The 18374-nt window shown below is 45.7% G+C and overlaps 1 protein-coding gene across 1 annotated transcript in view; it reads right to left on the reverse strand.

The window, feature by feature from the left end:
- Positions 1-18374, reverse strand: part of LOC121582157 (rho guanine nucleotide exchange factor 28-like) — a 42433-nt gene that overhangs the window by 17515 nt on the left and 6544 nt on the right. The window contains exons 6-18 of the mRNA XM_041897779.2: positions 12440-12552; positions 12130-12270; positions 9651-9901; positions 9193-9318; positions 8902-9019; positions 8370-8624; positions 8162-8238; positions 7614-7792; positions 7333-7424; positions 6077-6262; positions 5706-5953; positions 4460-4507; positions 2523-2726 (exon numbers count right to left, since the gene is read on the reverse strand). Coding sequence (XP_041753713.2) covers positions 2523-2726; positions 4460-4507; positions 5706-5953; positions 6077-6262; positions 7333-7424; positions 7614-7792; positions 8162-8238; positions 8370-8624; positions 8902-9019; positions 9193-9318; positions 9651-9901; positions 12130-12270; positions 12440-12552 — 2038 coding nt within the window. The remainder of the gene's footprint in view (positions 1-2522; positions 2727-4459; positions 4508-5705; positions 5954-6076; positions 6263-7332; positions 7425-7613; positions 7793-8161; positions 8239-8369; positions 8625-8901; positions 9020-9192; positions 9319-9650; positions 9902-12129; positions 12271-12439; positions 12553-18374) is intronic.

An 18374-nucleotide genomic window follows, 5' to 3' on the forward strand; every position in this document is an offset into this window, starting at 1 on the left:
AGTTAGTGGTGCGTGTTCCCAGTCCGGCCCGACCCGTTCCCGCTCCCCGGCCGGTTCCTGCTCCCCGCACCAAGCCTGTGGTGCGCGTCGCCAGCCCGGCCCGGCCTGTTCCTGCTCCCCACACCAAGTCATTGGTGCGCGTCGTCAGTGTTCCCAGTCCGGCCCGACCCGTTCCCGCTCCCCGGCCGGTTCCTGCTCCCCGCACCAAGCCTGTGGTGCGCGTCGCCAGCCCGGCCCGGCCTGTTCCTGCTCCCCACACCAAGTCATTGGTGCGCGTCGTCAGTCCGGCACAGCCCGTGCCTGTTCCACCGGTGCCTGGTCAGCTGCTCCACATCGGAGCCTAAGCAATCCGCTCCACCGATGTCCAGTCCAGCTCCAGCCAGCGGGGCCAGACCAGACCAGGGGCGCTACGGGGGGGTAGCTAGAGAGTGGTGGTCACGCCCGGAGCCGGATCCGCCTCCGAGGCGGAATGCCCACCCAGCCCCTCCCCTGTTGGGTTTAGTTGGCGCGTCGCAGTCCGTGCCTTTGGGGGGTACTGTCACGCCCTGGCTCTGGGGACTCTTATATGTTGAGCCAGGGTGTTAGTTTCTATGTTTAATGTTCTATGTTCATGGTCTAGTTCGTTGTATTTCTATGTTGGCCAGGGTGGTTCCTAATCAGAGGCAGCTGATTCTCGTTGTCTCTGATTGGGAACCATACTTAGGCAGCCTGTTTGGCACTTGTCTTTTGTGGGATCTTGTTCCGGAGAGGTTTGTGTTTTGTTACCTTAGGACTTCACGTATCGTTTTGTTGTTTTATTGTATTGTAATAGTACTCATTAAAAGATGTACTCATATCACGCTGCGCCTTGGTCCGTTGCTTACGACGATCGTGACATAAGTATTAGACCCCCTCTCAATCAGAAAGATTTCTGGCTCCCAGGTGTCTTTTATACAGGTAACGAGCTGAGATTAGGAGCACACTCTTAAAGGGAGTGCTCCTAATCTCAGTTTGTTACCTGTATAAAAGACACCTGTCCACAGAAGCAATCAATCAATCAGATTCCAAACTCTCCACCATGGCCAAGACCAAAGAGCTCTCCAAGGATGTCAGGGACAAGATTGTAGACCTACACAAGGCTGGAATGGGCTACAAAACCATCGCCAAGTAGCTTGGTGAGAAGTTGACAACAGTTGGTGCGATTATTCGCAAATGGAAGAAACACAAAATAACTGTCAATCTCCCTCGGCCTGGGGCTCCATACAAGATCTCACCTCGTGGAGTTGCAATGATCATGAGAACGGTGAGGAATCAGCCCAGAAATACACGGGAGGATCTTGTCAATGATCTCAAGGCAGCTGGGACCATAGTCACCAAGAAAACAATTGGTAACACACTACGCCGTGAAGGACTGAAATCCTGCAGCGCCCGCAAGGTCCCCCCTGCTCAAGAAAGCACATATACATGCCCGTCTGAAGTTTGCCAATGAACATCCTAATGATTCAGAGGAGACCTGGGTGAAAGTGTTGTGGTCAGATGAGACCAAAATGGAGCTCTTTGGCATCAACTCAACTCGCTGTGTTTGGAGGAGGAGGAATGCTGCCTATGACCCCAAGAACACCATCCCCACCGTCAAACATGGAGGTGGAAACATTATGCTTTGGGGGTGTTTTTCTGCTAAGGGGACAGGACAACTTCACCGCATCAAAGGGACGATGGACCTGGGCCATGTACCGTCAAATCTTGGGTGAGAACCTCCTTCCCTCAGCCAGGGCATTGAAAATGGGTTGTGGATGGGTATTCCAGCATGACAATGACCCAAAACACATGGCCAAGGCAACAAAGGAGTGGCTCAATAAGAAGCACATTAAGGTCTTGGAGTGGCATAGCCAGTCTCCAGACCTTAATCCCATAGAAAATCTGTGGAGGGAGCTGAAGGTTCGAGTTGCCAAACGTCAGCCTCGAAACCTTAATGACTTGGAGAAGATCTGCAAAGAGGAGTGGGACAAAATCCCTCCTGAGATGTGTGCAAACCTGGTGGCCAACTACAAGAAACGTCTGACCTCTGTGATTGCCAACAAGGGTTTTGCCACCAAGTACTAAGTCATGTTTTGCAGAGGGGTCAAATACTTATTTCCCTCATTAAAATGAAAATCAATTTCTAACATTTTTGACATGTGTTTTTCTGGATTTTTTTGTTGTTATTCTGTCTCTCACTGTTCAAGTAAACCTACCATTAAAATTATAGACTGATCATTTCTTTGTCAGTGGGCAAACGTACAAAATCAGCAGGGGATCAAATACTTTTTTCCCTCACTGTAGATATTCCATTAAAAATCAGCCGTTTCCAGCTACAATAGCCATTTACAACATTAACAATGTCTACACTGTATTTCTGATCAATTTGGTGTTATTTTAATGGACAATTTTTAAAAACTTATTTACAGTGAGAAGAAAAACACTACACATAAAATATCACTTAAATTTGCCTTTTTCAATAATGTTACCTTATTTTGGAATTGATTAATCTAACTCATCCCTACCTGGTGCAGCCTGCCCTGCAGCCGTACCGCTGCCGCCACCTCCTCACGGCGCTTCTCCAGGTTACGCTGCTTCTCCTGCTCCTGCAGAGCGTTGCCACGGAGACATGGGGTGTGTGGTCTCGGAGAGCGGGGGGAGGGGCGGTCACTCTCATGGAGGAGGAGCTTCTGAACCTCGTAGAAACTGTCTTGGATGGTTACCGCCGCCTGCAGAGGGGAAACAAATATGTGACGATAACGTGACTGACTGACTAGCTGACTGACTGTCTAACTCATTGACTAGCTGGCTGGCTGACTAGCTGACTACCTGGCTGGCTGGCTGGCTGGCTGGCTGGCTGGCTGACTGGCTGGCTAATTGGCTGACTGGCTCATTGACTGACTGACTAACTCATTGACTGACTGGCTGACTGACTCATTGACTGACTGACTGACTGTCTAACTCATTGACTAGCTGGCTGGCTGGCTAGCTGACTACCTGGCTGGCTGGCTGGCTGACTGACTGGTTGGCCAGCTGGATGGCTGACTGACTGACTGGTTGGACGGCTGGATGGCTGACTGACTAGCTGGCTGGCTGGCTGACTGGTTATCCGGCTGGATGGCTGACTGATTGACTGGTTGGCCAGCTGGATGGCTGACTGATTGACTAGCTGGCTGGATGGCTGACTGACTGACTGACTCATTGACTGACTGACTGACTGACTGACTAACTCATTGACTAGTTGGCTGGCTGTCTGACTAGCTGACTACTTGGCTGGCTGGCTGATAGACTGACTGGTTGGCCGGCTGGATGGCTGACTGACTGGTTGGTCAGCTGGATGGCTGACTGACTGACTAGCTGGCTGACTAGCTGACTAGCTGGCTGGCTGACTAGTTGGCCGGCTGGATGGCTGACTTATTGACTGGTTGGCCGGCTGGATGGCTGACTGACTGACTAGCTGGCTGGATGGCTGACTGACTGACTGACTGACTGACTGATTGATTCATTGACTGACTGACTGACTGATTGATTAATTGACTGGCTGACTAGCTGGCCAACTGGCTGGCTGCCTGGCTGCTGACTCACTCACTAGGATCAACGCGGCCATGCAAATGGGTCCACACTGGGCCAACCATCGATGACCATGAGTGGCTCCAAGCCAAGGTGAATGGGGGCAATAGAAGCAGGTGATTTGAATACCAAAAATGGGTCAGTCGACATTGTGACAGTCAACGGCAAACCAAGTACTTACTGGTACTTTAAGGCTGAGCTACATATTGTTGGGCCAAGCAGGCCTAGAACACACATATAGACTGCATACAAACACATTCCAACATACAAGCAATGTTACTATGTACAGTAGGCTACACACACACCGCAAACACGCACACGCTTCACATTACTAACACAAACTCATACTGTACACACACCAAACAGAATAGACTCTATCTACATCAACACATCAAATGTTCGCTGTGCAGAGCAGGAAAAAGCCTCTCTCTCCTCTGGTCTCTCTCCCACTAAGAATAGGATAATTGGGTTCCTCTCTCCAGCAGCTTACTGCCTGGCTGTCTAGCGTTTCAAGCTTCAGACAATCCAGCTGATTGTTGGATCTCTGTTTACAGAAATTGTGGTGCAGCCAGGCAAACACACACACACACACACACACACACACACACACACACACACACACACACACACACACACACACACACACACACACTAAGCCTTCATCTTGAGCAACCTGAATGTGGCACTAAAACAGGATGTATTTGTTCCTGCTGAGATCACACTGGGTCTGTGTGTCCAATGGAATAAGTGACTAAGATGAGATACACAGGGTGTGTGTGTGTCTGTCTTTGTGTGTGTGTGTGTGTGTGTGTGTGTGTGTGTGTGTGTGTGTGTGTGTGTGTGTGTGTGTGTGTGTGTGTGTGTGATTCACCTCTCATAGGGATGAGCTCACCTGTAGACTATAGAGTAACTGGGTCAAGCTTTGGACACTGTGAGCCACCTGTTGTTGAGGAAGACAACCACAGTTAACACACATGATAAACAGCAGCTAATAGTCAGGATCTATGAGGATCTTCTCATGACTTCATCCCTCCACAAATAACATTCCCTCTATAATAACCCTAGATAAAAAACGGTATACAAATAAATGTAATGGTTCTAGTACTTCAGTGTTAGTGAGTGAGGATGGGTTTCACTCTCCTACAGATGTAGGATCTTAATTTGAGCCAGCTTGCTAGAGCAGGAAATAATCCTGCAGCTACAGGAAATGTCAATTATTAAGTGGATTATAATTAATGGACATTTTTGTAGGGGTTGAAACATTTTCCATAAGTGAAAATAAAGTATGAATTTTAAAAGTGGAATACACTACCTCAAATACACAACAAATTCTCCTGCAACAGGGTGATGAAATTACGATCCTACATCGGTAATATGTTTCACTCTCCTAGATGGCCGAACCTGCATAAGCCGCTACTGGCTTCCTCCAGCACTACACTCCAGTCACGGTTCCATGTAATGGTGAGACTGAAGTTTCTTCTCCTCTCATCACAAGGCACATTTTCTAAGTAGAGTCCATTTGTCTGATGAGTCTATGTGGTAGTGTACATATAATGCCACCTTGTGGTCTGAAAGTGTATGTGCACCCACTATGTACACTACAGTACCCCACAGCTTCCAGTCAATACTTATTTTTCTTATCACAGTCATTTAACTCACAGCCAGGGCACACATCAACATGCTAACGATAGTACAAACGTGTCCGAGGAAATTGGGATATTATTCTCTACATCTATTTTTAATGAGACGGTACCATTGAGAGCTAAATGGATTTTCTCCTGTATTATTAAGATATTAATAATTTATCACATTAAGGCTGAAATGTAATTCTAATAGATGGTATTAAATTATTCAAACAACTGTTGGGATTGTTGAGCCACCACGAGAAGAGAAGGAGGAAGGTGAGAAGTCAAGGCCAATATGAAAACAGAACATAGTACACACTTTAGCAGCTCAAGACTACAACAAGCCTATGGCTACAACTGCAAAGCCCATTGGTATTTGAACCTCTTGTTGTGATGGCTACAGTGTTGGACTGACAGTCACAGAGACCTGGCTTAAAGCCCTGTCGGGTTACCCCTGAATTCGCTACAATATCTATGGTATATAGTTAAGACAACCCTGCATAGGAGACCTACCTTAAGGTTGATATTATTAGTGTCCCCAGTGTGGAGTTGAGTCAGGGACTGCAGTACGAGGACCTGGGAGGCTGACTCCCCATCCCTGGTATCAGGGTCCCCAAGAGAGACCTCCCCATCTGAGGGGGTGTCCAGGGGGGTATGAGGGCTGGCTGGGGACACAGGGTGGGATAGGGGGTCCCTGGGAGGGCTGCAGGGGCTGGAGGGGGAACAGGTCCACGAAGACAGAGTGGTCCTCAGGTTCGCAGCTGGAGAGAGAGGGGGGGGGGATACCCACAGACAGACAGACAGAGTAAGACATTGGACACTCTACAACAGGAAATGGACAACACGATGGTCAGTGAGGCTTATAGTGAGGTGTATCGTCTCACCCTCTCTGAGCGCGGCAGTAAGCAGTACTGCAGCCTGGGGCACCTCCTCTGGGTGTGGCTGGACCAGTAGGCGTGTCTCAGGGTGTGGTTCCTGGGCCCTGCCCCTCAGGGCAGACAGCTCAGCATAGATCTGTAGCTTCTCCTCCAGACTGGCGCATATCTGATCATCCTGACTGGACAGGGTCTCTGGTAGATACACACATTAATACACTATCATTAATAAACTATCATTAATAAACAGACTAGAACATATCTGATCATCCTGACTGGACAGGGTCTCTGGTAGATACACACATTAATACAATATCATTAATAAACTATCATTAATAAACAGACTAGAACATATCTGATAATCCTGACTGGACAGGGTCTCTGGTAGATACACACATTAATGGTTTACCCTGGAGATCCCTTCAATCTCCACCGAGTTAGGTTAATCTGATTTTAGTTTTTTTTAGCCTCTCATGTGGAATGATCTCCAAAACAAAAATTGGTGGAGTTGGTGCCTCTAGGGCAGTTCAGGCGGATGTTAGAGGGCCTTTTTTGTGTTTGTTTCATATGATTGTGTTTTACTTTTCATGTTTTGTGTTTGCTTTTCATGTGTTCTGTAATTGATATGTATATAGATATGTATAGTGTAATTGCTGTTTATTGATGTGTTCAATCTGCAAAAGAGACCATGGTCTCAGTATGACTCCCTGCTTAAATAAAGGTTAAATAAAATTAATAAACTATCATGAATAAACTATTATTAATGAACTATCATTAATATATCTGTAGCTTCTCCTCCAGACTGGATCAGATCTGATGGTCCTGACTGTACAGGTTCTCTGACACAACAACAAAACAGAAATACATCACAGTAGTAACACACAATAAACATTTTATAGCCAGTAATACACAATCAACACAATATCTCAGGCTCTGACAGAATAACACCACATACATTCAATAAATCACAATCAACACACAATATCTCAGGCTCTGACAGAATAACACCACATACATTCAAAAAATCACAATCAACACACAATATCTCAGGCTCTGAAAAAATAACACCACACACATTCAATAAATCACAATCAACACTCAGAAGGGTACCACAAAATCGCATCACATACATTCAATAAATCATAATCAACACTCAGAAATCACAGTAGAAAATCGCAGTAGCAGCGGTAATGCCAGTCACCAACAGATACAGAACTAAAGGGAAAATGACAAACAAGCTATATGTAGGTAATGGATATAAATACCCTGTAGTTTGTGTATCTTCTGGACTCTGGCCTCAGCTGCTCTTCTCTCCTCCTCTGACTCGTTAGTGTTCTCCTCCTCTTCCTCTGGACAGCTGGACAGACAGACAGTGTTAGGCACACACACACACACACACACACACACACACACACACACACACACACACACACACACACACACACACACACACACACACACACACACACAGAGCGAAAGAGATAGAGAGAGAGAGAAAGAGACCCCACACCCACACACTCCCATACCCCTCCCTCCCCTGACTGACCTCTCTACAGCCTCTCTGATGAGTCTCATCCAGGTGTTGCGTTCGTCTTTAGAGGAGGTGTGGACCTCGTACATCTCTGGCCCTGCGGCCGACGCACTGATCAGAAACATCCCTCTCTCCTCATTGGCTACCTCTCTGACGATCAGCTTCTGGAGAGAGATCACTGGGGGCTTCTGGTCCTGAGGAGCATAGACAGACAGAATGGGAGGATGACAGCGTATTAGTGAAGTCAATGAAAACAGAGGGCCAACACTCACAGATGTAGGGGTTGACATGTCTTATCCAGAGCAACTAGGCTTAAGTGCCTTGCTCAAGGGCACATCAACAGATTTTTCACCTAGTCGGCTCGGTGATTCGAAACCAGTGACCTTTCAGTTACTGGCCCAACACACTTACCCGCTAGGCTACCTACCGCCATGTTACGTCCAGCAATTCGTATGATATGTTACGAATTCCAATTCATAAAATATGTAATGAATTTGTAAGTGCTTAAGATCCCGGACTGCATCTTTAACAGCAAATGTCACAAGACCCTTTCCTAGACATACCACAGCAGCGAATATGAACTTCTGGTCTTTCTCCTGTAGGAAGATCAGTGTGTCTGTCAGAAGGAGAGCCATAACATCTGCAGAGATATGACACAAGACAGTTGTAAACAATGCAATCCATTATCAATATTATCATTAGTGTGAAATTGATTGATTGATTGACTGATTGATTGTTCGGTTGATTGATTGATTGACCAGTGTGTGAAACCTTTGAGTCGTCCAGTGGCGGTCTTCCACAGTAACAGGCCCTGGTGTTTGAGGGTCCGGCCTGGCCCTAGAACATCCTGCTTCCTGAAGGTGTGCCCGTTCTTCAGCTTGGCAACACAACGATTCTCCATTCTGTTCAGGACATCCTGTAACCGCTGATCCTGCTCAAACTCACTGACCCTCAGGTCAACCGCCGCGATCACTTCCTTGATCTGAACCAGAGCTCTAGAGAGGTCCCTGTGCTCCTCACTGTCCTCTGAGGGAGGGAGAGGGGGGAGGGGAGGGAGGGAAATAGAGAGAGAGAGAGAGCTTCGGCACCGGTTAATCAGTATGAAAGTTATATTTCAAATACAGCACATTGTTGTCCTTTTTCATGTCATCTCTGACTGTACCTGTTACTGTAACTGCTGTATATTCTCACTGATAGCTGAGCTGTATGATAAAACCACCTGTCCAACATACAACTAGCCTGGTCATGTTATCTGATCCTGACAGCAGAGGGCAGCAGAGCAAAGAGAGGCAGACAGACTGACCCTGAGTGTACTGTAGAATCCTCTCCAGCAGAACAGGGTACTTAGTGATCCTCTGGGTAACCAACAAGATGCATTCTGGGATCTCTCTCCTTCGGACCAAATAGTTATTACTTTGTTGCTATAGAAACACAAAATCAACAATCAATCATTAGTCACAAGTGGAATATACAATATAACCACTTCTCAAGATAACCTACATCGAGACATAACTTGTAGAGACAGAAAACTCCTCAAGACAACTTCTCAATCTTGAGACTTGAGTAGTCTTCTAAGCAGACACGCCGAACGTACCTTGATGAAGGTCTGAAATCGTTTGTTATGCTGCTGTAACTCTTTGAAGAAGGTGACTGCCTCAGTGTGATGGCTGCAGAACTCCCCATACACCTGTTTCATCCTCTCTGCATTGTCTTCAGAAAACTGCACCAGAAATGAGAAGTTATACAGTCAATCTATATCCAACGTACTCAATCAGTCAAATAGAACATAAACACCACAGTCATGTGTCTTGAGGTTGAATTACTGAAGTAGAGGAGAGAGTGAGTGGACGTTGGCAATGTTTCAGACAACAGAAAAACAGCAATATCTGTATTTACCCATGTTTTGTGGAAGTACTGATTCATTGTAATTTAGATTCAGCATTTATTTCCAGGGGTCATGAGGTCATTCTGTCTGCACAGATTCCATATGACTGTATGAAAAAGGTTGCCACTAGTTTTAGTGTTACAAAGCACTTTATTTTAACAGCGCACCTGTTGCAACAGGATGTCTCCGATGCGTACTATGACGTAGTTCCTGTCCCCGTGTGGCTGGGCGGAGCTGTGGCGGCATTCCCTCATGGCGTTGAAGAGGTTGTGGTGGAGGAGGAGGAGTTCGTCCAGACAGGGGAAGACACGGTCCACGGCGCACACATCCAGCTGTACCTCCTCCCTCATCCCTCGCCGGAACACCTCGGCCATGATCCTCAGTGTCTGGAGGTGGTGCATCTCTGTCTGCATCAACTCTGAGAGGACACACACATAGTCAGTGGAGGCTGCTTAAGGGAGTGTCATGACTTGCCCTCATGGGCTGAGGATCAAAGATGCCGGCTAGGCAAAGGTTTGAATACCCCCTCTCCTGGGGGCCAGTTTTATGACAGGTCGTAATTTCCTTGCAGAAACATTATTTTCCGTACCATGCAGTATTGGGAGAGGGAACTTCCCTGTGAGACAAAGGAAGTCTTCCCGCCAAGACTCCAACATCCAAAAGTGGATAATGAAACAATATTCCTACTTAAAAGAATGTGGGAAATGGTCGGTGGGGACTTAAAGAACAATCATGTCAAATTCGTTACTATGTTGTGATGTCATTAAAGATGGTGGAACAACATAACTGTATCTCTGGGGGTGTACACCTCCCAGTTATGAGGTTTGCATCTAATTGTTGTATAAAAACGAATGATTAAGTATAATAATAATTTTGTGAAGATAAGAATGTGATTTTAGCATTCTAGATGAGATTATTGTTTTCCATGTTGATTTGTTCTCAGTCAGTGGCCACGCCCAGATGAGCACAAACATGATGGAGCGCCCCTTTTACCCCGAGTGCATAAAAAGCCTTGAAAAACAAATTAACATTAGACCAGCAGATGTGAAGCGTGAGCTAAACGTTGCAAATTGTTTAATTTCTACAAGACCAGCAGACGTGAAGCGTGAGCTAAAAGTTACAAAATGGTTTAAAACTACAACTCCATTACCAAAGGAAGACCAAGCATACTACGGTATAAGCCGGATGTTGCAAATGGTTGAATTTCTACAAGACCAAGAAGTGTGAAGCTGAAGCTACACGTTACAAAATGGTTAGACCAGACAACATGAGACGTTAGTCCACACGTTTGAAATGGAGAAACTCTGAAACTCTCAACCTCTACACGAGGTGAAGAAGAAGTCAATGCACTAGACCTTATCATCTCAGTCTGCAGCTGGCATGTATAGTCGTCTAGAGAACTTTCACTAAAGACACGAGTTGGGAAGGACAATCCCTCTCCGACAACCACTGGTACATCTGAAGTATCCATTCTAACCACCACTATGGACTTCTCCGTTGGTGGAAACTCTACCAAGGACATTGGGATCTCTGGTGGGCAAACCAGAGTCCTATATCATCAACTCAACTATCGAGGACAGCTACACGTAAATACATGTTGCATTTCTAATCCGAATGAGCGTTTAATGGGGTTTAAGCATTCCCTCCAAAGTAACCACGATAGTTTGAATCTCTGTCTCTCCCTTCCACTCTGACCCTCCTTGTACCCAAGCATTCCTGCTATTGTTAGTCCAGTCCACTAGGGACCTGTTTTCATTGTATTACATTAGTAATCAATAACCTATGTGTGTGTGTGTTTGTATTGTGTTATTATTTAGTTAGTTAGTAAATAAATAATTAAGCCAATTTGTCTATTGCTGATTCATCAATAAGGTTAGGGTTCTTGCAGGTTCAAGGATTATGCGACATTCAGAATGATACTGATAAGAGGTAATTATTTAATAACTGACTGTTATCGATATATCATATAAATCTTCTAAGAGTTTAATTCGGGAGACGGTAACTCGTTAAACAACTTCTTCCGTGGTGCCCCAAATTCCTAATGAGTTAATTGTTACATGATTAATTTAACTGAGTGACAATTAAACATAGTTAGGTGATTCGATAAATAACAGTCATACATTAAAGTAAGTCACGTCACGACAGGAGGAAGGCTCATAATAATGGCTGGAACGGAGCAAATGAAATGGCATCAAACACAAGGAAACCATGTGTTTTATGTATTTGATACCATTCCACCTATTCCGCTCCAGCCATTACCACAAGCCCGTCCTCCACAATTAATATGCCACCAACCTCCTGTGCACACAGTGCATGTTTGAGATTGACTACATTGCAGTCTGCCAGCGCATAATCACTGATCTACAAATCATCTTGCATCCCAACTAACTACTCAATATTTGATCCATATTAGCAATACCTCGCCTTGCTCAAACTGATCCCCTCAAACAAGTCCAATTACCCACCTTTCCAAGATGACAAAGGTCTCGGTAGACCAACCGATCCATTGGACATGCCATAATAACAAACCATAAACTTTCCTGTGCTCTGGCCCTTAACATTTCAGCACTCATAACTCATTTATAACTCACTAACTGTATTACAAAACAGCTGGTTTCATTACATATGAACGCAGTGTTTTCTCACCATAGATAACATCCTGTCTCTTGACTACCCGTTTGTCCAGCTTCTTACAGAACGTGTGTTCCACCGTCAGACTCCAAGACTCAGCCTCGTAGTCTAGAGCATCAGCATCCAGGTCACTATGGAGACTGGCGTCCACACAGTCTACAGGGGGAGAGGAGGGACAAAATGTAAGAAAGATATGAATCATAGATATCTTTCTAACACCTGTTCATCATCATTCCTCTGCATTTCCAATGGATACTGGTTTGACACAAAATGGACAGCATTGACTGTCTGTATTGTCTCTTCTGGGTTCCCATCCCTGCAGTACCTTCTCCGAGGGAGGAGTCAGTGGACGTGGACGACTCAGTGGTCTGCAGAAGCTCCTCTGATTGGCCAGGACACCAACTGCTGTCAGACTCCGCCTCTGGACTCGCGATAAGCCTGCTGGGACAGTGACAACATGTCAATAACATACAGTAAGTATCATCCCAAAAAATCATAATCACAAGCTTACTGTAATATACTGAGAGCGAGTGAGAGATAGAGAGAGATAGTTAGGGAGAGTGAGAGACAGAGAGAGATATGGAGAGAAAGAGAGAGAGAGCAACGGACACCCTCTCAGACCTGCAAGGCCCCCACGGACCTGCACCTAGAAGACCCCCACCGAGAGGACCCCCGCCGAGAGGACCTACATCCAGACCACAGTACCGCCAGGCACATCCACTCCCCCCCCTCTCAGACCTGCAAGGCCCCCACGGACCTGCACCTAGAAGACCCCCACCGAGAGGACCCCCGCCGAGAGGACCTACATCCAGACCACAGTACCGCCAGGCACTTCCACTCCCCCCCAAACCACCCACCCAAACCAACCATGGCCACAACTCATATAGGTGCCCCCAGATCAGTCAGCCCACTGACATCGCTATCAGATCACAGAAAAATCACAGCCTACTTGAACAGAGCAATACTCAATCATGAGGCCGAACAAACTGCATACTATTAACAAACGCTATAGATTGAAGGAAAGTAGTGTAGAAACGTACCAAAAAACAATTAGGCAACATCAAATTCAATCCCTTTTAGACAAAACCTCCTGGGCAAAACATTTCACTGCAATAGTGAAGGTGTAAACTTGGCAGTAGAAAGCCTAAACTGTATACAGTGGCTTGCGAAAGTATTCACCCCCCTTGGCATTTTTTCTATTTTGTTGCCTTACAACCTGGAATTAAAATGGATTTTTGGGGGGTTTGGATCATTTGATTTACACAACATGCCTACCACTTTGAAGATGCAAAATATTTTTAATTGTGAAAGAAATAAGACAAAGTCAATACTTTGTAGAGACACCTTTTGCAGCAATTACAGCTGCAAGTCTCTTGGGGTATGTCTCTATAAGCTTGGCACATCTAGCCACTAGGATTTTTGCCCATTCTTCAAGGCAAAACTGCTCCAGCTCCTTCAAGTTGGATGGGTTCCATTGGTGTACAGATTCTCAATTGGATTGAGGTCTGGGCTTTGACTAGGCCATTCCAAGACATTTAAATGTTTCCCCTTAAACCACTCGAGTGGTTTTAGCAGTATAATTAGGGTCATTGTCCTGCTGGAAGGTAAACCTCCATCCCAGTCTCAAATCTCTGGAACTGAAACAGGTTTCCCTCAAGAATATCTCTGTATTTAGCGCCATCCATCATTCCTTCAATTCTGACCAGTTTCCCAGTCCCTGCCGATGAAAAACATCCCGACAGCAAGATGCTGCCACCACCATACTTCACTGTGGGGATGGTGTTCTCGGGGTGATGAGAGGTGTTGGGTTTGCGCCAGACATAGCGTTTTCCTTGATGGCCAAAAAGCTCAATTTTATTCTCATCTGACCAGAGTCTCCCACATGCCCTTTGGCGAACACCAAACGTGTTTGCTTATTTTTTTCTTTAAGCAATGGCTTTTTTCTGGCCACTCTTCGATAAGCCCAGCTCTGTGGAGTGTACGGCTTAAAGTAGTCCTATGGACAGATACTCCACTGTGGAGATTTGCAGCTCCTTCAGGGTTATCTTTGGTCTCTTTGTTGCCTCTCTGATTAATGCCCTCCTTGCCTGGTCAGTGAGTTTTGGTGGGCAGCCCTCTCTTGGCAGGTTTGTTGTGGTGCCATATTCTTTCCATTTTTTAAAAATGGATTTAATGGTGCTCCGTGGGATGTTCAAAGTGTCAGATATTTTTTTATAACCCAACCCTGATCTGTACTTCTCCACAACTTTGTCCCTGACCTGTTTGGAGAGCTCCTTGGTCTTCATGTTGCTGCTTGCTTGGTGGTGCCCCTTGCTTAGTGGTGTTGCAGACTCTGGGGCCTTTCAGAACAGGTGTATATATACTGAGATCATGTGACAGATCAAGTGACACTTAGATTGCACACAGGTGGACTTTATTTAACTAATTATGTGACTTCTGAAGGTAATTGGTTGCACCAGATCTTATTTAGGGTCTTCATAGCAAAGGGGGTGAATACATATGCATGCACTACTTTTCGGTTATTTATTTTTTAGAATTTTTTGAAACAAGTTATTTTTTTCATTTCACTTCACCAATTTGGACTATTTTGTGTATGTCCATTACATGAAATCCAAATTAAAATCCATTTAAATTACAGGTTGTAATGCAATAATATAGGAAAAATGCCAAGGGGGATGAATACTTTTGCAAGGCACTGTATTTGACCTTTCAGCTTCCCTATCACATCTAAAAATTTCAAGCAGACAACCTAAGAAAATGAACAACAATGACAAATGGTTTGATGAAGAAGGCTAAACCCTAACATGCTGACCACACCACCCGCGTCGCGTGTGCGAGCGTTGCAAAATAAATAATAAATAAATCATTGCACCCACACTGTTCGCGTGCGTCAACGAGCGTCTGCGTAGCCAGGCGCTAAAATAGAACTGCAAGTCCCGCCTCTCCCATCTCCTCATTGGTTTTTAGGAGCATATACCCACGTGGGTGATTGAAAGATGAACTGAGGTCCACACTCCAGTCCAGTTGGTGGTGGTAATGCACCTTAAAGTTGGTTGCCAACCGCCATATAAAGTCCAAAGAAGAAGAAGAAGCCTGAATGAGGAGAGATTACTAGAAACAAACTCTGTTTACCCTTTTATCTGTGGATTAATTGTCGGAGTAGAGGACCTTCTGCATTTCAGGTAAAATAACAACCCAATGTTTATATCGAGTTTTACCAAGGTAGCGTAGCAGTGCGGTCGTGTTCTCTTGTGTGTCTAAGTAAATAGCCAGTTTTTTTGTATTTTTTTTTTGTATTTTACGTATATATTTCCCTATCACACTTTTCATCCTTCTACTAAATATACATTCCTGCAACCCGCCTCACTCAATGTGGAACGGATTCTATTATTTACTCACCTTTATGTAGAATCTCCAGTTGAAACTAGCCAGCCAGCTAGCTAACTAGCTAACTAGCTACTTGCTATTAGCCACCGTTAGCGGTTAGCGGTTTTCACCCAGAACATCGGATTTTCTGCCGGAATAACTGAATCGCTGGACCTTAACACCGGATCTAGCTAGCCGCAACCGAATGGATGTCGAATGTATGTTGCTGTAGGCTAATCACCACTGCCCCCGTAGCACCAGTTAGCCTTGAGCCTTGAGCTAGCCCCGGCTATCTACCTCTCTGTCTACCGGACGGGAGTAGCCAGCTAACCTGCTAACTAGCTACTTGCTATTAGCCACTGTTAGCGGCTTTTTCTCCATTGTCCGTGTCCTGCACTACCTAACAGCCAGCTCTAGTCTGGACTATTATCGGCCAGTCTGCACTGTCTGCACAGTGAGTTATCGACCCAGAACCTATCGGATTTTCTGCTGGAATCACTGGACCTTTAACACTGGATAATCGCAACTAGCTAGCTGCAACCAAATGAACGTTGTTGTTAGCTAATCAGCCTTGAGCTAGCCTTGAGTCAAGCACATCTCCCGGCTATCTACCTCTCTGTCAACCGGACGTGACCTCCTAGAGTCGACACAGAGCCATGCCGATCCATCATGACTGGTCTGCCGACGTAATCGTCAGTGGTTTCAACAGGCTTCCCGTTGCGACGACCACGAAGATCCATCTGCTACCCCCGGCCCGCTAGCAAACGCAAACTACAACCGTGCTTCCTGCTCGCTGTGCTGAAGCACCAATTTGAACTGCTCTCGGACTCACATATTGCTGTTCACTAGACCTTATGATCACTCAGCTGCACAGCTGATGCCTGCTGGACTGTTCCTTTACACAGTACCCTGTCCTGTTTATTCTGTTTAGCCTCAGCCCAAACTTTATCGCCATTACCAGTTGTTGTCTTAGCTCTATCTAATAACACCTGTGATTGCTTTATGCCTCTCTCCCATGTCAATATGCCTTGCCTATTGCTGTTCCAGTTAGTTCTTATTATACAATTTCACTGTAGAACCCCAAGTCCCTCTCAAACTGCCTCAAATAGTTCCTTTGTTCCACCCCCCATACACGCCGAGACCGGCTCAATCGGTGCCTCCAGTGATGCTATCTCTTTCATTGTTACCCAACGCTTAGGTTTACCTCCACTGTACTCATATCCTTCCATATCCTTGTCTGTACATAATGCCCTGAATCTTTTCTACAACGCCCGGAAATCTGCCCCCTTTATTCTCTGTACCCAATGCACTAGAAAACCAGTTCTTAAAGCCTTTCGCCGTATCCTTATTCTAGTCCTCCTCTGTTCCTCTGGTGATGTAGAGGCTAACCCAGGCCCTGCAGCCTCCAGTATCACTCCTACTCCCCAGGAGCTATCATTTGTTGACTTCTGTAACCGTAAAAGCCTTGGTTTTCTTCACAATTAACATCAGAAGTCTATTTCCTAAGTTTGAGTTATTCACTGCGTTAGCACACTCTGCCAACCCTGATGTTATAGCAGTGTCTGAATCCTGGCTTAGGAAGGCCACCAAAAATTCTGAAATGTCCATCCCCAACTACAACATTTTCCGTCTAAATAGAACTGCCAAAGGGGGTGGAGTTGCAATCTACTGTAGAGATAGCCTGCAGAGCTATCATACTATCCAGGTCTATGCCCAAACAGTTTGATCTTCTGCTTCTAAAAATCCACCTTTCCAGAAATAAGCCTCTCACTGTTGCCGCTTGCTACAGACCCCCCTCAGCCCCCAGCTGTGCCCTGGACACCATATGTGAATTGATTGCCCCCCATCTATCCTCAGAGTTCGTACTGCTTGGTGACCTAAATTGGGATATGCTTAACATCCCGGCCGTCCTACAATCCAAACTAGATGCCCTCAATCTCACACAAATTATCAACGAACCTACCAGGTACAACCCTAAATCCATAAACATGGGTACCCTCATAGATATCATCCTGACTAACTTACCCTCTAAATACACCTCTGCTGTCTTCAACCAGGATCTCAGCGATCACTGCCTTATTGCCTGCGTCCGTAACTGGTCCGCGGTCAAACGACCACCCCTCATCACTGTCAAACTCTCCCTAGAACACTTTAGCGAGCAGGCCTTCCTAATTGACCTGGCCCAGGTATCCTGGATGGATATAGATCTCATTCCGTCAGTAGAGGATGCCTGGTTGTTCTTTAAAAGTAATTTCCTCTCAATCTTGAAAAAACATGCCCCATTCAAAAAATACAGAACTAAGAACAGATATAGCCCCTGATTCTCCTCAGACTTGACTGCCCTTGACCAGCACAAAAACATCCTGTGGCGTACTGCAATAGCATCAAATAGCCCCCGCGATATGCAACTTTTCAGGGAAGTCAGGAACCAACATACACAAGCAGTTAGGAAAGCAAAGGCTAACTTTTTCAAACAGAAATGTGCATCCTGTAGCACTAACTCCAAAAACTTTTGGGACACTGTAAAGTCCATGGAGAATAAGAGCACCTCCTCCCAGCTGCCCACTGCACTGAGGCTAGGAAACACTATCACCACCGATAAATCTACAATAATCGAGAATTTCAACAAGCATTTTGCTACGGCTGTCCATGCTTTCCACCTGGATACCACTACCCCGGCCACCAGCTCTGCACCCTCCGCTGCAACTTGCCCATGCCCCCCCTTCTCCTTCACACAAATTAAGACAGCTGATGTTCTGAAAGAGCTGCAAAATCTGGACCCCTACAAATCATCTGGGCTAGACAATCTGGACCCTTTCTTTCTAAAACTAGCCACCGAAATTGTCGCAACCCCTATTACTAGCCTGTTACACCTCTCTTTCGTAACGTCTGAG

This window comes from Coregonus clupeaformis, chromosome 15 (assembly GCF_020615455.1).
Source record: "Coregonus clupeaformis isolate EN_2021a chromosome 15, ASM2061545v1, whole genome shotgun sequence".
Lineage (NCBI taxonomy): Eukaryota > Metazoa > Chordata > Actinopteri > Salmoniformes > Salmonidae > Coregonus > Coregonus clupeaformis.